The sequence below is a fragment of the Molossus molossus genome, unplaced genomic scaffold, assembly GCF_014108415.1.
Source record: "Molossus molossus isolate mMolMol1 unplaced genomic scaffold, mMolMol1.p scaffold_m16_p_17, whole genome shotgun sequence".
NCBI lineage: Eukaryota > Metazoa > Chordata > Mammalia > Chiroptera > Molossidae > Molossus > Molossus molossus.
Genome location: NW_023425352.1, coordinates 54,523,957 through 54,546,833, shown reverse-complemented (window position 1 = coordinate 54,546,833; position 22,877 = coordinate 54,523,957). Strand labels below are relative to the sequence as shown.

Here is a 22,877-nt window from a genome sequence, read left to right as displayed (position 1 = left end):
TTGACTTTTCTCTTGAATAGTCTCTTCTGTTTTCTTTTTTTCCCTTTTTGACACCAATGTGTCTTACCAACCTAATTGCTTTACTCTGGTATAGAAAGCAAAATTTGTTCCACAAGTCAAAGACTTTCTTATCTCCTAATGTTATTTTTGTCTCATAATATTCAGGCTTTTAGCACACACACTGATAGATTCCAGTCTTTTTGTCCACCTCTTCATCTCCTTCCTCTGAGATCACACCTAGTAGCTCATACTTGGTGTCAGGTCAATATGCTTGAATAGAGCTAGTGGAAAGTAAATTCCCCTAAGGTGATTATCTACTCTAGATTTTCCCTTTTGGTGTTGCTTGGCAAGCAACACCTTAGTGGTCTCAGAATCCCAGAGCTTCCTGTCTGCCTGCCTGATCTACCTAGTGAGGCCCATAGACTGTTAGGTTCATACCCCTTGGCCTAACTTTCAAGTAATCCCTTTTTTCTCTTTTATGCTTTTCAGAGTAAAAGTAAATGAAAATTTCCACCCAAGATAATTATGCTTTAGTTAAATATTAGTTTTATATCTAAGATTTAATGAGAAAATAAGTTGCTAATGAGAGCAGTAAAGACAAGAGTATTTGATATAAAAAACATTGGACTTAGGAATTAGGAGACCTGGATTCTACTTTTTGGTCTTCTGTAGACTAGTCTTATGACCTCATACAGGTAATAGTATTTCAGTTTCCTCATTAATAATAAAAGAATCTTGTCAAGCCTATTTGTGTAATCAAGGTTTCATACTCTCAGTTTTCCAATTTTTATTTGAAAACATTAAAAAATCCTATGCTTCCCAGCCGGTGTGGCTCAGTGGATTGAGCATTGTCCCATGGACTGAGAGGTCCCGGTTTGATTCCTGGTCAGGGCACATGCCTGGGTTGTGGGCTCAATCTCCAGTGAGGGGTGTATGGCAGGTAGCTGTTCAGTGTTTCTCTCTCACATTGATGTTTCCCTCGCTCTCTCTCCCTTCCTTTCTCTCTAAAAAATCAATGAAAAAATATATTTAAAATGAAAATAAAATAAAAAATCTTATGCTGTGAAACCTATAGAAAGAGTTTAAGTACTTTCATTAATTACTACCACAATTTTCTTAAAGCTGAGTGGGGTTGGGTAGGTTTTTTCCAGGTGATGCATATTAGGTTTTTGAATGACTGCATAAACTATAACAGTACTTTTGTTATTTATTTATTTATTTAATTATTTATTTGTTAATCCTCACCTGAGGATATTTTTCCATTGATTTTTTTAGTTATTAATTTATTTTTGTTACAGATGTTTCTCCTTTTTGCCCTCTTGATACCCTTCTCCTGATGCTGCCACCCCCCCACACCCCAGCATTGTTGTTTATGTCCATTGGTTATGCATATAAGTTCTTTGATTTATCTCATCCTTTCCATTGACTTTTAGATAGAGTGGAAGGGGGAGAGAGAGAGACACATTGATTGTTTGCCTCCCACATAATCCTGGGATCGAACCTGCAACCCAGGTACATGCCTTTGGCTGGGAATCAAACCCACGACCCTTTGGTCCACAAGCCGACACTCTGCTGAGCCAGACCTGCCAGGGCTACTTTTATAATTTAGAAGCAGGTAAAAAGGTGTCGATACAGGTGCATTGATATTTCCCTTCTTCTTGGCCACAGCCCTGTTTTTATAATTCTGTATTTCTTTCTGTTTTCTACATATACTGTCAATTGGAACAATATTTATGCCTTTCTATTCTAAATTCCAGTGCTATATCCTATAGATACACACACAGATATGTATTTCTTTATCCATACTTAAAGATTGTGTCATTGATGGTTTTGGAGTGCATATCATAATTATGTTACAAGATGAAAATAATTGTTTCTCTGAGCTAATATTCTAACTTGATATGAAAGCTATGTTTACCACAGATGTATTGAATCCATTACATTTGTTTAAAAAAAGTTACTTATTTGGGAGCATAGCCTGTTTCAAAAAACTTTTGAAATATGTACCTTGAGACACCTAACTAAGACGCTCCAGAGGTGTCCTGTGATCTGGGGTTCCAGAAGTGTAGTGCCTTTTCATATATGGTGCCATTTAAATGTTTTCCAGACAAGAGGAGCTCAGTAAGGTACTATGCTATATATTACACCATTTCTTTTTTAACTAAAGTTCGTAATTTATTCAGATTTCTTTAGTTTTTACCTAGTATCTTTTTCTATTCCTGGATCCCATCCAGGATACCACCTTTACATTTACTTGTCATGTTCCCTTAGGCTTCTCTTGGCTGTGACAGTTTCTCAAAATTTCCTTGTTTTTGATGACCTTGACAGTTTTGAGGAGTATTAGTCAAGTATTTCATAGGATGTTCCACTGTTGGAATTTGTCTGATGTTTTCCTCATGAAAAATTGGACTTATGGGTTTTTAAGAGGAAGACCATAAAAGCAAAGTGCCATTTTCATTACATACTATAGACATGATTTATCATTGTTGATATCACTTTTATTTTTAATCTGTTGACTTGAGGAGGTTACAACTCTCTCCAAAAATTGAGAATCTGTGTAATAAAGACAAAATTCCACACTACAATTTAAACCTTCTAAAGAAGTTTTTAAATATTCTTGCTTTTATTGTGGACCATTAAAATAAACTCTTATTCTGCAGCTATTCACCCATAAATTTTCTCTTCAGGATCACACTTGATGTATGTCATACCATATATTTTCTGTGTGACCTTCCTTCATGTTCAAATTAATGTCTTCCAGAATATGGGTGTCTGTCTCTCTTGTTAGATGCCTCCTTTTTTGACATTTGATATACTAGAATGAGCTTTTCTCTTGGCAATAAGGATATCTTCTGCAATCATTGCCTATGTTTGCTTGAACTCTTGAATTTAAAATTAAATAGTGGCTTATTTAGAGTAATGTATTTTCCCTTCTTTGCCAGGTTTTATGGCACTTGGACATCTTCCGACGTAGTTTCAGGCAGCTTACAACTCACAAATGCATGGGAGATTCCTGCATCTTTTGTGCTCTCAAGGTAAGTAGTTCAAATTTGTTTCTTCTCATTACCATTAGGTTGCCAAATGACCAATATTTAGGAGGTTTTTGGTATTTTTGTTTGTTTTTTATTTTTTTTATCCTCACCTGAGGACATTTTTCGATACTTTTGTTCAGGTAGAGTGGGAGGGAGAGAGAGAGAGAAAGAAACCCACACGACCCAACCAGGGCCAGGGGGACAAACTGCAACCAAGGTATGTGCCCTTAGCGGGAACCGAACCCAGGTCTCTCTGGACCGCAGGCCGACGCTCTAACTGCTGAGCCAAACCGGCCAGGGCTTGAGGAGGTTTTAGATTAATCAAAGTGATGCTAAGTAATTTGTTACAGAATTATCTGCTTGTGGTTTAGTGCAAAGGATGACTATGATTAACTTTTTTCTCTTTCAAAAATTACTACTTGAATTGAGTACTCTCTTTTTTTTCTAAGCTTTTTGCCTGTGCAGCTCTATTTAAGGTGATAGGATACTATTCCAATATGTTTAGACTTTGAGTATTTAACTGAAAAGCTCATTCTAAATTTTCATTTTGAAAGCATAAACAACCCAAGTGTTCTTAAAGCTAAATTTATCAACAAATTCTCTCTATTAAGAAAATCTAGAGGAGAGGCCACGAACTACGTTCGGAGCTGTTTTCGAGTTCTCTTAGACACAATGAGCAAAGCTCACCCTCCTGAGTTAAAAAAATTTATGGACAAGAAGTTGTCATTGAAATTAAATGGTGGCAGACATGTCCAAGGAATATTGCGGGGATTTGATCCCTTTATGAATCTTGTGATAGATGAATGTGTGGAGATGGCAACTAGTGGGCAACAGAACAACATTGGAATGGTGGTAATACGAGGAAATAGCATCATCATGTTAGAAGCCTTGGAACGAGTATAAAGAATGGCTGTATTCACCAGAGAAATCAACTGCTTCCACATGTCCCCTCTCCACAGCACCTGTTTTACTACAATATAAAAATAGAATTGTGTCCATTTTCACATTGAATTTCTGTTAAATAAACTTTTGTATTGGTCAAAAAAAAAAAAAAGAAAATCTAGTATTAAAATGTTCCCATTCCCTAATGTTCCCATTATCACATTTAATAGATTTTTTTTTTCCTTCACCTGGTTTCCTTTATTTTATTTTTAATTTTATTTTTGTTACAGATGTTTCTCCTTTTTACCCCATTGACACCCTCCTCCCCATCGCCCCCACCCCGTCCCCGGCTTTGTTGTCCATGTCCATTGGTTATGTGTTCATGCATATAAGTTCTGTGGTTTATCTCTTTCCTCCCCCTACCACCTCCTCTTCTGAGGGTTGACAGTCTGTACCCTACTTTCATGTTTCTGGGTCTACCCTATTCCTCAGACTGTTATGTTCATTATATTCCACAAATAAGTGAGATCATGTGGTATTTGTCTTTTTCTGCTTGGCTTATTTCACTTAGGATAATACTTTCCAGGTCCCTCCATGTCGTCTCAAAGGATAAAAGATCTTTCTTTCTTACAGCTACATAGTACTCCATTGTGTATATGTACCACTGCTTTTTTATCCATTCGTCTACTGATGGACACGTGGGCTGTTTCCAGATCTTAGCTATTGTAAATAGTGCTGCTATAAACATGGGAGTACATATATTCTTTCTGATTGGTGTTTCAGGCTTCTTAGGGCATATTCCTAGAAGTGGGATCATTGGGTCAAATGGAAGTTAAATTTTTAATTTTTGAGATAACACCATATTGTTTTCCATAGTGGCTGCACCAGTCTGCATTCCCACCAGCAGTGTAGTAGAGTCCCCTTTTCTCCACACCCTCGCCAACACTTGTTGTTTGATGCTTTGTTGATCGCAGCCATTCTGACAGGTGTGAGGTGATACCTCATTGTTGTTTTAATTTGCATCTCTCTGATGATTAGTGATGTTGAACATTTCTTCATATGTCTCTTGGCCATTTGTATGTCCTGTTTGGAAAGGTATCTATTCAGCTCCTTTGCCCATTTTTTAATTGGGTTCTTTGTCTTCCTTTTGTTGAGTTGTATGAGTACTCTATATATTTTGGAAATTAACCCCTTATCTGATGTATCATTGGCAATGATGTTCTCCCATACAGTGGGTTGCCTTTCCATTTTGATGGTTGTTTCTTTTGCTGTGCAGAAGGTTTTTAGTTTGATGTAGTCCCATGTGTTCATTTTTTCCTTTGTTTCTGTTGCCTTAGGTGATCTATCAGTGAAAATTCTGCTGCGTATGATGTCCGAAAGTTTGTTGCCTACGTTTTCTTCTAGAATTTTTATGGATTCACAGGTCACATTTAAGTCTTTTATCCATTCTGAGTTTATTTTTGTGTATGGTGTAAGTTGATGGTCTAGCTTCATTTTTTTTGCATGTAGTTGTCCAATTTTTCCAACACCATTTATTAAAGAGGCTCTCTTTACTCCATTGTATGCTCTTGCCTCCTTTGTCAAATATTAATTGAGCATAGTGTCTTGGGTCCATTTATGGGTTCTCTATTCTTTTCCACTGGTCTATATGCCTGTTCTTGTGCCAGTACCAGGCTGTTTTGATTAAATCACTTTGTAGTATAACCTGATATCTGGTATTGTGATCCCACCTACTTTATCCTTCATTTTCAAGATTGCTGTGGCTATTCGGGGTCTTTTTTGGTTCCATATGAACTTTTGAAGTATTTGTTCTAGTTCTGTAAAATATGTCGGTATTTTGATGGGGATTGCATTGAATCTATATATTGCTTTGGGTAATACGGAGATTTTAATGATGTTATTTCTTCCAATCCATGAACAAGGTATGTGCTTCCACTTTTTATATCTTCCTCTATTTCCTTTTTCAATGACCTGTAGTTTTCTGCAAATAGGTTCTTTACTTCTTTGGTTAAGTTTATTCGTAGGTATCTTAATTTTTTTTGCCGCAATGGTAAATGGGATTGTTTTCTCAGTTTCTCTTTCTGTGAGTTCATCGTTGGTGTATAAGAATGCTGTCGATTTCTTGACATTAATTTTGTATCCTGCTACTTTGCCAAATTCATTTATTGAGTCTAGTAGATTTTTGATGGAGTCTTTAGGGTTTTCTATGTATAATATCATGTCATCTGCAAATAATGACAGTTTCACTTCCCCCTTTCCAATTTGGATCCCTTTTATTTTTTCTTCATGTCTGATTGCTGTGGCTAAGACTTCCAGTAGTATGTTAAATAAGAGTGGCAAAAGTGGGCATCCCTGTCTTGTTCCTGTTCTTAAGAGAAATACTTTTAGTTTCTGCCCACTGAGTATGATGTTGGCTGTAGGTCTTTCATGTATGGTTTTTATTATGTCAAGATATGATCTCTCTATTCCCAGATTGCTGAGCGATTTTATCAGAAATGGATGCTGGATTTTGTCGAATGCTTTATCAGCATCTATTGATATGATCGTGTGGTTTTTAGTCTTCATTTTGTTTATGTGGTAGATCACATTTATTGATTTGCAAATATTGTACCAGCCTTGCATCCCTGGGATGAATCCCACTTGGTCATGGTGAATACTTTTTTTGATGTATTGCTGGATCTGATTTGCTGGTATTTTGTTCAGGATTTTGGCGTCTATGTTCATCAGGGATATTGGCCTGTAGTTTTCTTTCTTTGTTGTGTCTTTTTCTGGTTTTGGAATTAGAATTATGCTGGCCTCATAAAACAAGTTTGGAAGCCTTACTTCTTGAATTTTTTGAAATAGTCTGAGGAGACTGGGTGTTAGTTCTTTTTTGAATGTTCGGTAAAACTCCCCCGTGAAGCCACCCGGGCCTGGGCTTTTGTTTGCTGGGAGAGTCTTGATTACCTCTTCAATTTCCTTAGTTGTTATTGGTCTGTTCAAGTTTTTTATCTCTTCCCGGTCCAGTTTTGGGAGACTGTGTGTTTCTAGAAATTTGTCCATTTCGCTTAGATTGTCGAATTTGTTGCCATATAATTGTTCATAGTACAATTTGTTGTTAATGATCTTTTGTATTTCTGTGGTGTCAGTTGTTACTTCTCCTCTTTTATTTCTGATTTTGTGTATTTGGCTTCTCTCTCTTTGTTTCTTGGTGAGGCTAGCTAAGGGTCCATCAATGTTGTTTATCTTTTTGAAAAACCAGCTCTTTGTTTCATTGAATCTTCGAATTGGTTTTTTTTTTTTTTGGACTCTATGTCATTTATTTCTGCTCTGATCTTTACTATTTCCTTCCTTCTACTTGCTCTGGGGTTTTCTTTTTGTTTGCTTTCTAGTTCTTTAAGTTGTGAGGTTGGATAGTCTATTAGAAATTTTTCTTGTTTCTTGAGGTAGGCCTGTAGTGCTATGAACTTCCCTCTCAGAACTGCTTTTGCTGCATCCCATAGATTTTGTGCAATTGTGTGTTCACTTTCATTGGTTTCCAGGACATTTTAAAATTCTTCCTCGATCTCCATGGTAACCCAATCATTGTTTAATAACATGCTATGTAGTCTCCATGTGTTCAAATGTCTTTGTATGTTTTTGTTGCAATTAATTTCTAGTTTCATGCCATTGTGATCTGTGAAGATGCTTGGTATGATTTCAATCTTCTTGAATGTGTAGAGATTTAGTTTGTGTCCTATTATGTGGTATATCTTTGAGAATGTCCCATGTGCACTTGAGAAGAATGTGAATTCTGTAGTTTTGGGGTGTAATTCTCTGTGGATATCTATTAAATCTATTTTGTCTAGTGCTTCAATTAGAGTCTCTGTTTTCTTGCTAAGTTTTTGTCTAGAGGATCTATCCAGTGGTGTCAGCAGGGTGTTGAAGTCCTCTGCTATGATTGTATTGCTATTGATTTCTCCTTTGAAGTCCTCCAGAAGATTTTTAATATATTTTGGTGCTTCTATATTGGGTGCATATATGTTTATCAAGGTTATATCTTCCTGTTAGATAGATCCTTTCAGTATTATGTAGTGGCCTTGTTTGTCTCTAGTTATGGCCTTCATTTTGAAATCTATTTTATCAGATATGAGTATTGCTACCCCAGCTTTTTTTTCCTGTCTGTTTGCTTGGAAGATTTTTTTCCATCCCTTCACTTTTAACCTATGAGTCTTTTGTTGTGAGGTGGGTCTCTTGTAAACAACATATAGATGAGTCATGCTTTCTTATCCAATCAGCTACTCTGTGTCTTTTTATCGGAGCATTCAGTCCATTTACATTTAAGGTCATTGTTGATATGTACTTATTTATTGCCATTTGTTTTAGTTTGGTTATATTTTTCTTCCTATTTCTTCTACTAATTACAGCAGTCCTTTTAACATTTCTTGTAGTGCTGGTTTGGTGCTAATGTATTCCCTTAGCCTTTATTTTTGTCTGGGAAGCTCTTTATTTAACTGTCTATTTTGAATGATAGCCTTGCTGGGTAGAGCAGTCTTGGATTTGGACCCTTGTTTTTCATGACCTTGATTACTTCATACCATTCCCTTCTGGCCTGTAGTGTTTCTTTTGAGAGTCAGCTTGTAGCCTTATGGGGGTTGTAGGTAACCTGTTGCTTCTCTCTTGCTGCTTTTAGGATTCTCTCTTTGTCTTTAATTTTTGGCATTTTAATTACTACTGTCTTGGTGTGGTCCTGTTTGGGTTCTTCTTACTTGTTGGCTGTCTGTGCTTCTTGAACTTGAATGCCTTCTTCCTTCACCAAATTAGGGAAGTTTTTTTGTCACGATTTCTTCAAATATATTCTCTAACCCTTGCTCATTTTTTTCTTCTTCAAGGACTCCTATGATGTGAATATTATTACATTTCCAGTTGTCCCACAGTTCTCTTAAGCTGTCTTTCTGTTTTTTAATTGTTTTTTCCTTTTGGTTTTCTGATTGGTTGATTTTTTTTCGACCCTGTCTTCTAATTCACTGATGCAGTCCTCAGCTTCCTCTACACTGCTGTTTAGACCTTCCAGTGTGTTCTTTATTTCTGATATGTCATTCTTGATTTTTTCTTGGTGGTTTTTAGTTCCTAATTGGTTGATTTTCAACATCTGTATGTACTTACTCATGCTGTTGAGCTTTCTCAAGATCATGGCTCTGAATTCTAGGTCTGTTAACTTGCTTAACTGCTCCACATTTATGTCATCTTCGGTAGAGGTCTCTTGTTCTTTCATTTGGCTTTTGTTTCTTTGTTTCACCATTTTGGCTATCACAGTGGGCTATGGAGCCTGCCAAATTTTCCCTGTGGGGGTTGGTGTTCTGCTGTTTGTGGCTCCCTCTCCTGGGTTTGGAGGAGCGAGGGAGGACCCCCGTTAAACACCACTGTGAAGTTGTACTTTCCTGGTTAGAATTGCTAGCCCAGGAATCGTTGTTATCCTCTAGCTTTTTGTCTGGAGGTTATCGGTAGCAGTTACTTGAAGAGCCTTGGGTTCTCAGTTGAATGAAAAACTCCCTCAGGTGCTCAGGGTAAGGGGATTTCCTGAGGGTGGGGCAGATGCTCGTTATTAGTGAGCCTCAATTTGCATTTTAATGGCCCACCTGCGTGGGTTTGAATCTATGAGGGAGGGGCCGCTGCCTCTCCCCAGAGCCCTGGGAAGGAGTAAGATGGCCACTGTCCTGCGTGGCTGCAACTCAGCAAAAGCTCTGAATATATTTGTAAAAACTGCGATAGAGTGAAGCCGTGAAAGTCGAAGCACTAAGTGGCAAGGGACGACTGTATTTCGTTGTGTAAAATAAACCAGTGTTTATCTATTCTACAGCTGTTAGTCATTTGGATTATTTCCAGGTTTTTATTTTTTATGTACAATATTGCCAAGAGCATTCTTTTTTTATTTTTTTAATCCTCACCCGAGGACGTTTTTGCATTTATCTTCAGATAGAGCGGGAAGGAGAGAGGGGCAAAGAGAGAGCGAGAAACAGCGACGGGAGAGAGACACATTGACAGGCTGCCACCCCTATGACCCCAACCGGGGCCAGGGACAAACTGCATCTGAGGCATGTGCCCTTAGTGGGAACTGCACCCGGGACTCTCAGGTCCGCAGACCAATGCTCTAACTGTTCAGCCAACCAGCCAGGGTGCCGAGAGCATTCTTGCACACATCAATAAATGTGTACACATTTCTTTTTCATACATGCCCAGGAATGAAATTACTGGATCATAGGTTATGTATATCTTTTTATTTATTTATTTTTTTTCCTTTATTGATTTAAATAAAAATTTTTTTTTTTTTATGTTCACTGGAGGACATTTTTCCATTCTTTGTTCAGATAGAGTGGGAGGGAGAGAGAGAGAGAAACATCGACCTGAAAGGGACACATTGAGTGGCTGCCACCTGCATGACCCAACCAGGGCTGGGGACAAACTGCAACCAAGGTACATGCCCTTGGCAGGAACCGAACCTGGGTGTCTCTGGACCGCAGGCCAATGCTCTAACTGCTGAGCCAAACCGACCTGGGCAAAAATTTTTTTTTTTAATTGATTTTAGAGAGGAAAGGAGAGAGAGAGAGAAACATCGATGAGAGAGAACATCGACTGGCCACCTTTTTCGTGCTCCCTACTGGGGATCGGACCCCACTGGGCCTGTGTCCTGACCGGGTATCAAACCGGCAACCTCTTGATGCCAGGGTTGACACTCAACCACTGAGCCACACCGGCCGGACGGTTATGTATATCTTTAACTTTTTTGGATAATGTCAACTGTTTTCCAATATTTCCACATGTTTTCCAGAGTGGTGGTACTAATAATGTACACTCTGACCAGCAGATTTTTTCTGTAAGTTGACAAAATTCAAATCTGAAGTTCATATGATAAACAGTGAAGAATAGGTAGGACACTCTTGAAGAATAATAACAAAATGAACAACTTGCCTTATGTACCAGAGTAGGATAAGTTATGTTCTGGTAACAAACTAAAATCTCAGTGATAAACACGCAAAAAAATTATTTTTCATTTACATTGCTTGTCCACTGCAGGTTAGTGGGAAAACCCTACAGATTATAGTCATTCAGGAACTCAGGTGCCAAAGTTACAACCAAGATGAATATTACTAGTTGCTAAGCCAGGGTAATAAAAGCTCTGGAGGGTTTTGCACAGGCAATTTGTTTGCTCAGCAGGTCACTTCTGTTCACAAGTCATTGACCAGAGCTAATCATGTGGTTCTAATGAATCACCAGGGAACAAGGAAGTGTGATCCTATTGTAATTTTTGGGAGAAGAGAGAACCAGAAGTATCTGACAAGCAGTACTAATGACTACCATACTTGATCAGATATCAAGACTTATAAAATTATAGTCATAGTCATTGAGACAATGTAGTATCAACACAGTATGACTAGTAAACCAAGGGAACAGAATCAAGCGTTCAGAGACAGACGTATAGAAACTTGCTCCTTGTCCTGTAAATCAAAGGAATGGACTTTTCAATAAGTGGAGCTTAGATAATTGGTTATCCATATAGGAAAAAAAAAGGAAAGTAGATCTCTACCTCATATACCAAAATTAAGAATTTCAGATGAATCAAGGACAAAACGTGAAGGGCAAAATTTTTTAGGTTTTAGAAGAACATGTGAGAAAATAACATGACCTCAGAGATAGAGAGGATTTATTCAGTAAGGCTTGGTACACACAGAGTGCAGGGAAAGACTGAAGAAAAAGATTGGACACGTCAGTGTGGTAATTAATAGAGTTTAATTAGGGATACTTACATATGAGGCATATCTTGGGCGGCTGCAACATGAAATGTATCTCTGTGCCACTTGGCAGACGCCAAATAATTATGTAGGGTAAGAGGGAAGGGATAGTTACAAGTACTAGTATGTGAATGCTACCAGGTATGAGAAATTACATGCTTGACCAGGTCAGGACAACAACCTGTTCCAGGAACAAATACATAGCAGAAGACAAGGGAGGGATGCTGATTTATGTCCAAATGAACGTCAATTATAATCAGTCTCTAAGTGGGCTTTGCAAAAAGCAACTTCCTTTTTGGCCTGGGTCCAGCTTGTGGGACAGACAGTGGTCATGTCATAGAACAGCCTCTCCTCCACAATAAGACATAAAAAATACAAAGTAAAAAATATTAATACATTTTACTACAAAAGAATTTTAAGAACTTCTGTTCATCAGATGACTCCATAAAGAGAGTAAAGACACAAGGTTACAAGCTGGGAGAAAATATCTGCGGTACATATAACCAACAAAGGATTGGTATCAAGCATAGAACTTCAGAGAAGAACTTATATAAAGAATAAGTAAAAGATAAATGTGTCAACAGGAAAATGGGCAGGAGACATAAACAGGCATTAAAGGAAGCTTATGAAAGATGCTTACTCTTTTTAGTAATTTAAGAAGTGTAAATTAAACCATACCCTTCAGATTTGTAGAAATTTAAAAATCAGATAAAACTGTTCCCTAAAAGGTAGAATGATGAGAATTTACATACATTGCTGGTTGGAATATAAACTGATACCACTACTTAGTAAAACAGTTTGTCATTACATTTGTCCAGTAAAATTGAACTAGCATATACCCTACCACTCAGTAATTCCACTCCTACATATATGCTGTGGAAAACCTCCTTGTACATGCATACATATATACTTACATACATACCAGAAGATATACTTGAGAATGTTCAAAGTAGTATTAGTTTTTGTGATTACAGAGAATGGAAACAAACCATTTCAACTATAATCAAATGGATTAAAAAATTATGGTTTATTCCTAGAGTAAAACACTAGGTAGTAGTAAAAATGAATAGCCTGCAGCTACATATATTAATGTGGATTAATCACAAAAACATTATATTGAATGAAAAAGGCAAGTCATAGAAAACTATATAAATTATGATTCCATTAATATGCTAATCAAATATACTAATTATTTAGGCAAAACTAAGCAATATATTGTACAGGGATATATACATGTGATAAAACTAGAGAAATAAAGAATGATTCACAACCTTTATTATAGTGTTTACCTCTGGAAGATGGAGGAGGAGAATGTATTCAATTGGGGAGTCTCAAACTCATTATTAATTTTTCTATTTCTTAAATTGGGTAGTGGGCACATGGGCATTTACTTCAGCTATATATATGTCATGTTTGTTTTTTCTTTGAATGATGATTTTATTATAAATATAAAAAGTACTGCCATCTTTTTAGAAAGCACACTAAAGTGTAAAGAGAAAAACTGAAAATTTCTTAATTCCACCACAGAGATTGTCATTTCTCTTTACGCTTCCTCTCTGGTCTATGATATTTCTAGTAATAAGTTTTTTTGTTCACTGTTTTAGTAAAAAGAATATATCTTTTTAGACTCCTAAATTGCTTCTCTAGCTCTAGTGTCTTTCTATTTCATTTGTTCTAACCCAAGAATACCCTAGAGTTACTCCCTTCTTAAAACTGCAAAGTGGCTCCTAATTGTCTCTTAAATCACTAAAAAATGATTATAGGCATTTTAAAAACCTACTTTTTTCTCCCTTCTTTTTCTTTCCGAGGCACTCTCCATTTTGGCTATGATAGCAGATGGTGTCATTGCTATGGCTACCTCTTAGACATTACAGATGTCATTCACTTTGCCTGGATCCCTTGGCACCCAAAACAATAACCTAACAATAAACAAAACAATAACATGGCCCTTTTAATCCAAACCACATCCACCTTTCAGAACTCCACTTCAGAAATTTCTCTTCTTCATGAAGTGTTAAAAAATACTGTCTCTGTTCAGTTCCATGATTGTTTGACTTCAAAGTGGTTAGCATGGCTGAATGAGTTTTGGGGAAGGTGGCTCTGGTTTTCTTCTCTCTTGGTATTCCTCCCAGTGCCTCGGCCATAATACAAATACTTAACTTTTCTGGGTTCATATATTGTTTTAGTAGGTCTTAGATTTTAGTTATGGGGTTTTGTGTACCTGCCTTTTTCTTCTTGTCATTTATACTTACTCTTATCCTATTTAATAGAGATTTTCATATTGTGACTTTTGGTTTCACATATTTTTTAGTAGGTCTACTAATCTAGGCCTTCGTGCCTCATTTAGTAAGGGAAGGGTGAGATGTGTGGGGGATGGTGGTGAGGGTGTGGATGGTGGACAAGATCTGCTGAAGGAAAAGTTATCTAGTATCCTGTAGTTAAGTTACATGTTGACTTTGGGATGTCATAGTGTGGGTGTAATTCTGTATATTTTTTCTCTGGATGTAATTCTATATTTTTTCTTATTTTTCTCTACCTCCTATTTAAAAATTAAAGGAATGTTTGATGAGGCTAGTAAGTATTTCTTTTTGCTGGTACTTTATGACCTGTTTGCATTCTTGAATGGTAAGTTTGATGTGTAAAATTTTTATTTCAAAGATTTTTTTCAAAACAGGATACTTCAATCTAAATAATCACCCTTTCCCATGTGATTATATGTTATTCAAAAGGCTGAATGGTCTGAGTGTCCTTCAGATAATTACATCACAGTGGCATTCTTTTATGAGTTGTTAGATAAAAGTATTCAGTAGAACAGGAACACAATGAACATAACAACAACAAAAACAAAAAACTGAGGAAACTCCAAAATTCCTGAATTTGAAGTACTTTGTTAAAACACTTGCCGATTCTATAAAGTCTGAATTCTTTATGTTGGAGCATAAATTTTTTTTAGCTCTAGAACCCACTATTAAGGACAAAAAGAAATACAAATGTGTTCTTAGATGAATCAGAAGCTGGTCAGCTTGCCCTTAATCTGATGTTTGGATGAAGGATTTGCCCTTCCAAGTCTGGTTGAAAGCTGTGTATCTCTGCTTTTTCTTCAGTTGTTTACTTTTCCTTGCATGAACCCTTAACATGCATTTACTATTGGCCTTATGTAAACACTCTTGGTTCATGTCTTTGCTTAATACTTTTTGTTTTGTTTTTTTCTTCTGCTCTATGAATGTCTGTCAGTATTTTGGTGCTTTGTGATCTGTACCAGGTACCATAGTATATGTTGTATCCAGTGCTTATAATTGCTTTTTAGTAGTTTATACACAATATTAATGGTAATCCATTTATTTGTTTGTATTTATCTTCACCTGAGGACACTGTTGCATTCATCTTCAGATAGAGTAAGAGGGAGGCAGAGAGAGAGAAACATCTATGTGAGACACCTTGACTGGCTGCCCGCCCACACAACCCCGGTTCAACCAGGGTCAGAAACAAACTGCAACCAAAGTACATGCCCTTAGTGGATACCGAAGCTGGGTCTTTCTGGACCGTGGGCCAACACTCTAACTACTGAGCCAAATTGGCCAGGGTGGTAACACATTTCTTTTGATTATGAAAAATGTACTGGTTTTGTTTTATTTTATGTGTTATTTGATACTAAGTCCCTATAAAATAATTTCTGCCTCAGAATCTTGCATAGGAATTTTTAATGATGACTTTCATTAAAAAGAATTTGTGCCCTGGCTGGTTTGGCTTAGCGGTTGGAGCATTGGCCTGCGGACCAGAGAGTCCCATGTTCGATTCTCGCTAGGGGCATGTACCAAAAATAAAAAATAAAAAAAGAATTTGTGTCAGTGTGTCTTTCTGCTTACTTTGAACTACAGTGCCTTTTATCTTCGACTTAGCAAATAGAAGAGATGCATGTGCTAATTACCCTGTCCCTTCTAAAATCCCAAGTTTATTTCCATCTAGTGTTACTAAAAGATTTTTCCTGACTTCAGCTATTGTCATGCCCTATAGTTCAGAGTTCTTAGTTATTATTCATATTGAATCTACTCTTACACCCCTAACCCCCAGGGTATAACTTTACTGTGGTGTTAGCTTATTTATTTATCTCTGTCCAGGGGAGGAAATCCGTCCTCTGTACTTAGTATGCCACAAAGATTTTGTTCTCCTTCCAGGGATTGTACTAGAGGCTTTGCAGTGCCAGGATGTAGGACAGAGTGTTTTTTGTTATAGGCAAAGAAAAATGCTTCATTGATTGATTAAATTCAACAAATCTTCTTAATTAGTGATTTTTCTTTTAAGAATGCTAGTGTAAGGCATAAATCCTAGGGAATGGTGTTGGGGAGGAAATAGGTTTTTATATATAAGGTCTCCTGGAACATAAATGTTTACTTGTAGAACAGTAATACTGTTCTGACGGGGCAGGAAAGTCTGTGTTCTGTTGATAGCCCACTTGTTAACAGGGAGGAAATTTGAGAGCTCAGAGAATAAATCCCTCAGTATTTTTGAGCATGTCTATGTATCTGTTCTTCTATTGGGTGCTGAGGCATAAACACAGAGAGTAAAGTGGTATAAGAAATGACTCATCATTGCCCTGGCCGGTTTGGCTCAGTGGTTAGAGCGTCAGCCTACGGTCCAGAGAGACCCAGGTTCGGTTCCCGCTGGGGTCATGTGTCTCAGTTGCAGTTTGTCCCTGGCCCTGGTTGGGTCATGCGGGAGGCAGCCACTTGATGTGTTCCTTTCATGTCGATGTTTCTCTCTCTCTAAAAAAAAAAAAAAGAAAGAAAGAAAGAAAAGAAATTACTCATCATTCATTATCAATCCAGTCCTTTTTTTTTTTTTTTAGATTATAGGTATGGAAGGTTCTTCATTGTCCTGTACTCATGGCCAGTATCAAAGAGGAGTGTACACATTATCCTGTAAACCAAGAAATTAGATTACTAGTATGTTACCTGGACATTTTAACCAGTAATAAACAATCCTCATGGTACTATGCTAAGTGAAATAAGTCAGACTAGGGAAAGACAAATACCATATGATTTCATTTATATGTGGACTCTAAAGAACAAAATAAATGAACACACAAAACAGAAACAGACTCATAGATACAGAAAACAAGCTGAGGGTTGTCAGATGGGAGGGGTTGGAGGACTGGGTGAAAAAGATGAAGGAATTAAGAAGTACAAATTGGTAGTTACAAAATAGTCATAAGGATGTAAAGTTTAGCATAGGAAATATAGTCAATAATATTGTAATAACTATGTATGGTACTGGGCGGTTACTAGAATTATTGGAGGATCATTTTGTAAATTATATGATTGCCTAACCACTATGCTGTGCACCTGAAACTAATATAAAATAATATTAAATGTAAAATGTAATTGAAAAAAATTTAAAAATGTAAAAAAATAAACAGCTTTCACATAAGGAAGATATGTCCTTATGTCTAATGAGCATATCCCTACTTGAGTTGAACTTCCTTGTTTTGCTTACCTATAGGGTACAAGCGTATTTGTGTGGTCTTTTGGTTAAGATTTTTTAGTCTTAAAGTCCTAGTAGGCTGTACCTAAATATTTTCAACTAATTTAACTACTGACATAACTGGGATAATATAAATCTGAGTCTTTTATTCTTTTTTAAATTTGGAATTCAGAATTTCACATGATATTCAAACAGAGGTTATGACTGCAAGGAGAAAATAGTAGATCATCATGATTCTTTCCTTTCCAGAGCTTATGGAAGAACCTGAAACTTACATACTCTCAAAATCTTTGTGTTTGTCCAGAAGGGTCCCCATTTTCTTTTTCCCTGTGGAAAATTGATTTGAATATTGTTGGTAATCTATAAGATCCTACATTTTTTATCTTGGCAAAAATTAGCAAATTGAGTATTATATTTGTAAAAATCTCTACATTAGTATATGATTTCCCAATAAAAGCAATGCTATCCTCTGGTGAATTTGGCTTGTCTCTGCCTTTGTATGTTTCTGTTCAGTATTTTAAAGTTTTGGTGTTTCTCTTCTGCCTGTGTCTATGTCTTTGTGTGTATGTGGGTGTCTATTTTTTAAAGGTAGTAGGAATTCATGTGATAGGAAGGTTATGAAGGTCTTTAACTTCACCACGGCAAGTCCAAAGTATTGGGTTATGAACTGGGTGCAAATAAAGTTCTCTACTCATGAGGAGATATGGCATTGATAACTGAATTTAATTTAAAGGGACTGATAGAGGGTATGTGGGTAATTTTCTAATCAGGAAGTCCAGAAGGTAGCAATTTTTACATAGAAAGTTAGAGTCCCAAGAGAGAAACTAGCCAGCTATTTTCTGCCTTCCCCAAAGTTGGAGCAAGAATTTCTATTAAATTGACTGGGTATTTCATGCTATTAAGTAATTATTATTACCTTTTTCTGTGTGTTATAGTGATATTATGATTATATTTTAAAAAGAAAGAGTTCTTGCCCTGGCCAGTTTGGCTCAGCGGTTGGAACTTTGGTCTGTGGTCCAGAGAGATCCGGGTTCCGTTCCCGCTAAGGGCACGTACCTTAGTTGCAGTTTGTCCCCAGCCCTGGTTGGTCGTGTGGGTGGTAGCCACTCGATGTGCCCCTTTCATGTCGATGTTTCTCTCTCTCTCTTCCTCTCTCTCTCTCCCACTCTATCTGAACAAAAAATGGAAAAATGTCCTTGGGTGAGGATAAAAAAAAAAGAAAGAGTTCTTAGTTTTTAGAGGCATATTCTCAAATATTTACAGATGAATACTATCTGCAGTTTACTTCAAAATGATCTGGAAGTTGGGTAATTGGGTGGATGTTATATATGAAATGAGGTTGGCCACTGGCTGATAATTGTTGAAAATGAATGATAGATGCATGGGAGTTAATGTGCTATTTTTGTCTACCCTTGTATGTTTGAAATTTTCTGCAATAAAATGTTGAAAATCCAATATTAGCCCAGCCAGTGTGGCTCAGTGGATTGAGCATCATCCCATGGACTGAGAGGTCTCAGTTCAATTCCTGGTCAGGGCACAGACCTGATTGTGGGCTCGATCCCTGGTGGGGGGGCATGCGAGGGGCAGCTGATTGATATTTCTCTCTCTCTCTCTCTCTCTCTTTCTCTCTCAAAAAAATCAATGTTATTGTTTGGGTACCAAAATGTTAAACAGTTACATATTCTTTTTCCTCTTGAAAGAGAACATTTAACATTGTAGTGTAAAAGTTCTCTTCTAATAGTCAGTGACTCTCAAGGATTAGCTCCTTTATCTTTTCAGAGGGTTGTGTTTGAAAACAGGCTTGATTGGCAACATTTAGGTTTATAATATTTAGGTCTATGATTTCCAGGAGATGTGGAGAAAAGAACTAATTATGAGAGCCAAAATGATGAGATTTGGGAAGCTCAGATCAAGGAGAGAAACCCTAAGAATTGAATATAGTGGTGCATAATGTGTGTCATGCCTTTGCAGAAGGTATTGACACCTCTCAGGGAAGAGTTGGACTGCCGATTAGGGCACTTTCCAATACCTTGGGCCCATAAAGGGTCAAATTTTGTGATAGCCCTTCTTCCTATCTTCTGTAATCATGATTTTTTTTAGTTGCAAGGCTGGGAAATCCTGGGAGAGTAATAAACAGCTGTTCCCTGCCTAAAGATAAAAGTCTGTTTTATGGGGGAAAAAACCAAAAACTTAAGCAACAGCTGCATTTGTAATTGCCAAACCACAAAGACTTTCTGCCTTTATGGCACTTCTCTCTTATTTACATGTTTTTTTGCTAATCCAAATAATTATGTGCTCATGTGGGTAGAATTGTTTGCTACTTGATCCAAGAGAGATGGGTGGGGCAGCACCTGCTTTTAGTCATTAAAGTCTTGTTGCTTTTGCACTGCATCCAAGAAAATAGTTAACAGACAAAAAGTAACTTGCCTTTTCCTACGAATGGAAAGGAAGACCTCTTTAGTTTCATTCTGTGAAGAAGAGTAGAGAGAAACCTCAAAGGGGGGTTTTCTCTGTTTACTGAAATGAAACTATTAGGGACCCTACAGGGAAAAATTCCTGGGTTTCGTTTCTTCTTGCTCTTTCTCCCTCCCTGCCATAGAACTCAGCAATTGGAAGAATACCAGTTTTTGTTCCTTATTGGTGCTACCACCTGTTCTTACCACTGAACTAAATGTTCTTGGCTTTCTTTGGTGTGAACAGGATCTCCCTCTGGGAAAGGTGGGAGGAGGGTGAAAAAGGGAACAGGAGGGGCCCGTTCCAGCCCTGTGCTCATGTGAGAGGGACACACAGGGGTTAGTGTGCTGCCTTAACAGAGGGGCTTTGTGCTACAGCTTCTTCCAGAACTGCAGCTCCACAGATGCATGCTGGGCAGGCTCAGGCTGCTTCATCCCTGATACACTTGCTTCTTCCTAACAATAGCAGAACAGGACTGATAACAATAATTAAAATTAAAAAAAATAAAGAAGATGCCTGCAGAGGCCATTCTGAATGCATTGAAATACTCAATGTGTATGGAGAAAGCTGCCTGTAATTAAGAGGTGAAGAAAGTATAGCATGGAGACGTTGATGCCACTGAACACAAGAAACAGATCTGTTGTTGCATATCCACTGTGGGTGCAGACAGAGATTTTACTTTAGGTCTTTCCTTTTCAATGCTGAAACCCTTTTTATCATGGAAAATCTGCCTCTCTTAAATAGCAGCAACAGAATGAGAAGAGTTTGGTTCTTCCTACCCAGATCTGGGGAGGTAGCTAAAGGTAGAAGCATTTCTGTCTCCAGGCCCTTCTTCACATAGGTCAGTGGCAAACATGCTCCTTAGTAACCTAAAATGGCTCTTAAATATAATAATAATAATAATAATAATAATAATAATAATAATAATGGCTAACACCGAGATAGCACTTATTATACTGCTAGACATTAGTCTAAGATATAGATATACATACAGATAACTTATTTAATCCTTAAATAACCCAAGGAGGTAAATACTATTATTAATCCTCTTTTAAAAGAGGAAACTAAAGCCTAGAAGAGTTAAGTAACTTGTTCAAGATCATATAAATGGTAAGTAACAGGGCTAGGATTTTGAACCCAGATAGTCTGGTTTCAAAGTTCATTCTCTTAACTGATATACTGTACCATCTCTCAGTGGAGCCCTGTCCTTTCTCATACAGGTTCATCTGAATCATAGACCACAGAAAGTGATTTCAGTGACTGTTTTCTTAATTTTCTCTAGAATGGTAACATAGCTAGTACTATGCATGGGAAAGAAGTTAATTCATTAAGAACTGTTGATGTCTAAGAGTATTAGGACTTACTTCTTGAGGAAACCTAGTTGAGAAAGACTAAGGAACTGTAGTTCACAAATATATTTGTACAGAACTATTCTGGAGCTAATTTACCATTGGTTTGTTTTGGAACCAGTTTTGGACTCTGAACCTCATATACCCCGTGCTATAGAGATAAAGCCTTCGCCAGTGGTAATATCTTACCATTAACAATTGAGAAGAGCAAGAAATCGGGATATGACAGCGGTTACTAAGATTTGCCAAGCTGAGGTGACTTTCAGCAAATCAGGTTGTCAGACCACTATTTATTTATAGAAGTAGTCACTGCTTCTTTTATCACCTTCATTTTCCTTTGTTTCTTCATATTCCCCTAAGTTTCAAAGACACATAGGTAAGTGGCAGATGTCCAGGTGCCCTCTGGGAGTGTTTAACTATGGACTTGGACCTTCCTTTTGGTCTGGTTTAAGAAGTCACTTGTAGATATTCTTCTGCTGCCAGCAAAAAATTATGGAAGGGCCTGCCCTGCCTTTATCTGATCTTATAATAGACTTGTGAAAAAATTTTAGGTTAATCCAAATAACTTGGAGTAATTATAATAGATTTTCTTCCCAGCTCCTAGCTTATTAAATAATACTAAATATGTATTACTGGTACTGCTTCCTCCACAGCATAAATCATTGGTAGGGAAGTAATAGCAAGTTACAGAGTGTGTATGAGGAGAAATGATGCTAGTAAGAGATTAGAATGGGGAAAACAGTTCCTACTTGAAATGAGCAGAAGGAGGTTCCATTTTGCTCTAACCAGTTATATTACCTAAAGAAAAATGTTCACCTTTTCTAGCTAATTTCTTATCTGCTTAAAAAAAGAGTCCCTGGCCAGTTTGGCTCAGTGGTTAGAGCATCGGCTTGTGGACCAAAGAGTCACAGGTTCGATTCCAGTCAAGGGTGAATACCTTGGTTGCAGTTCTGTCCCCAGCCCTGGTCGGGGTCGTGTAGGAGGCAACCCATTGATGTGTCTCTCTCACATCGATATTTCTCTCTCTCTCTCTCTCTCTCCCCCTCCCTCCCTCTCTATCTGAAAAATATCCTCAGGTGAGGATTAAACAAACAAACAAAAAAAGAGAAAGGGACTTAATCATATCGTTCCTTAATACCCATATCACATGATTCATTAATTTGTTCATTCATTCATTTATTGATTTAACACTAGTTATTGGTTGCCTTTTGTATGCTAGTACCTTTCAAGGTACTGGGAGTACAACAGGGAATTAAAGGACAGAAATTTCTGTCCTTATATTCTAGAGAGTGCGATGAGACAGTAAGTATGTAAAATACATGTTATGACAGATGATAATACATGCCAGAGGGAAAAATAAAACTGGTAAAGGTGGGAGGTTTGGGCAGAGGGGGTGAAGTTTGCTATTTTAAATAGGTCGATCAGGCCGGTGGTGTGGCTCAGTGGATTGAGCATTGTCTCATGGACTGAGGGGTGCCAGTTCGATTCCCAGTCAGGGCACATGCCTAGGTTACAGGCTCAGTCCCCAGTGGGGTACGTGCAGTGAGCAGCCAATTGATGTATCTCTCTTACATTGATGTGTCTATCTTTGTCTCCCTTCTCTCTCTAAAAAATCAATAAAAACATTTTTTTTAAAATAGGGTAATCAGAAAATACTATATAGTATTTTTATCAAAATACTATATTTTGATAAAATCCTAAAGGGAATGAGTGACTGAGTTACTGATAAGTCAAATAAAATGAGGACCAAGAATTGATCATTCTAGGTTGGTGGGGCTTTCTATTTTTATTTTTTTATTTTATTTTATTTTTTTTATCCTCACCCGAGGATATTTTCCCATTTTTTGTACAGATAGAATGGGAGGGAGAGAGAGGAAGGGAGAGAGAGTGAGAAACATTGACGTGAAGGGACACATCGAGTGGCTGCCACC

General features: G+C 37.4%; 2 protein-coding genes across 4 annotated transcripts in view; both read left to right on the top strand.

The window, feature by feature from the left end:
• The window catches only part of USP54 (ubiquitin specific peptidase 54), an 82,215-nt gene that overhangs the window by 2,284 nt on the left and 57,054 nt on the right, over positions 1 to 22,877 (top strand). For all 3 annotated transcript variants that reach the window (XM_036265266.1, XM_036265265.1, XM_036265267.1), the window contains exon 3: positions 2,943 to 3,035. In XM_036265266.1, coding sequence (XP_036121159.1) covers positions 2,943 to 3,035 — 93 coding nt within the window. The remainder of the gene's footprint in view (positions 1 to 2,942; positions 3,036 to 22,877) is intronic.
• LOC118632289 (small nuclear ribonucleoprotein G) lies at positions 3,667 to 4,086 on the top strand. Its single transcript, XM_036265268.1, has one exon. The coding sequence runs from the start codon at positions 3,705 to 3,707 to the stop codon at positions 3,933 to 3,935; it is 231 nt and encodes a 76-aa protein (XP_036121161.1). The 5' UTR covers positions 3,667 to 3,704; the 3' UTR covers positions 3,936 to 4,086.

Excerpts from the sequence above, each read along its gene's own strand:
- LOC118632289 (XM_036265268.1), top strand. The coding sequence starts at position 3,705 with ATGAGCAAAGCTCACCCTCCTGAGTTAAAAAAATTTATGGACAAGAAG.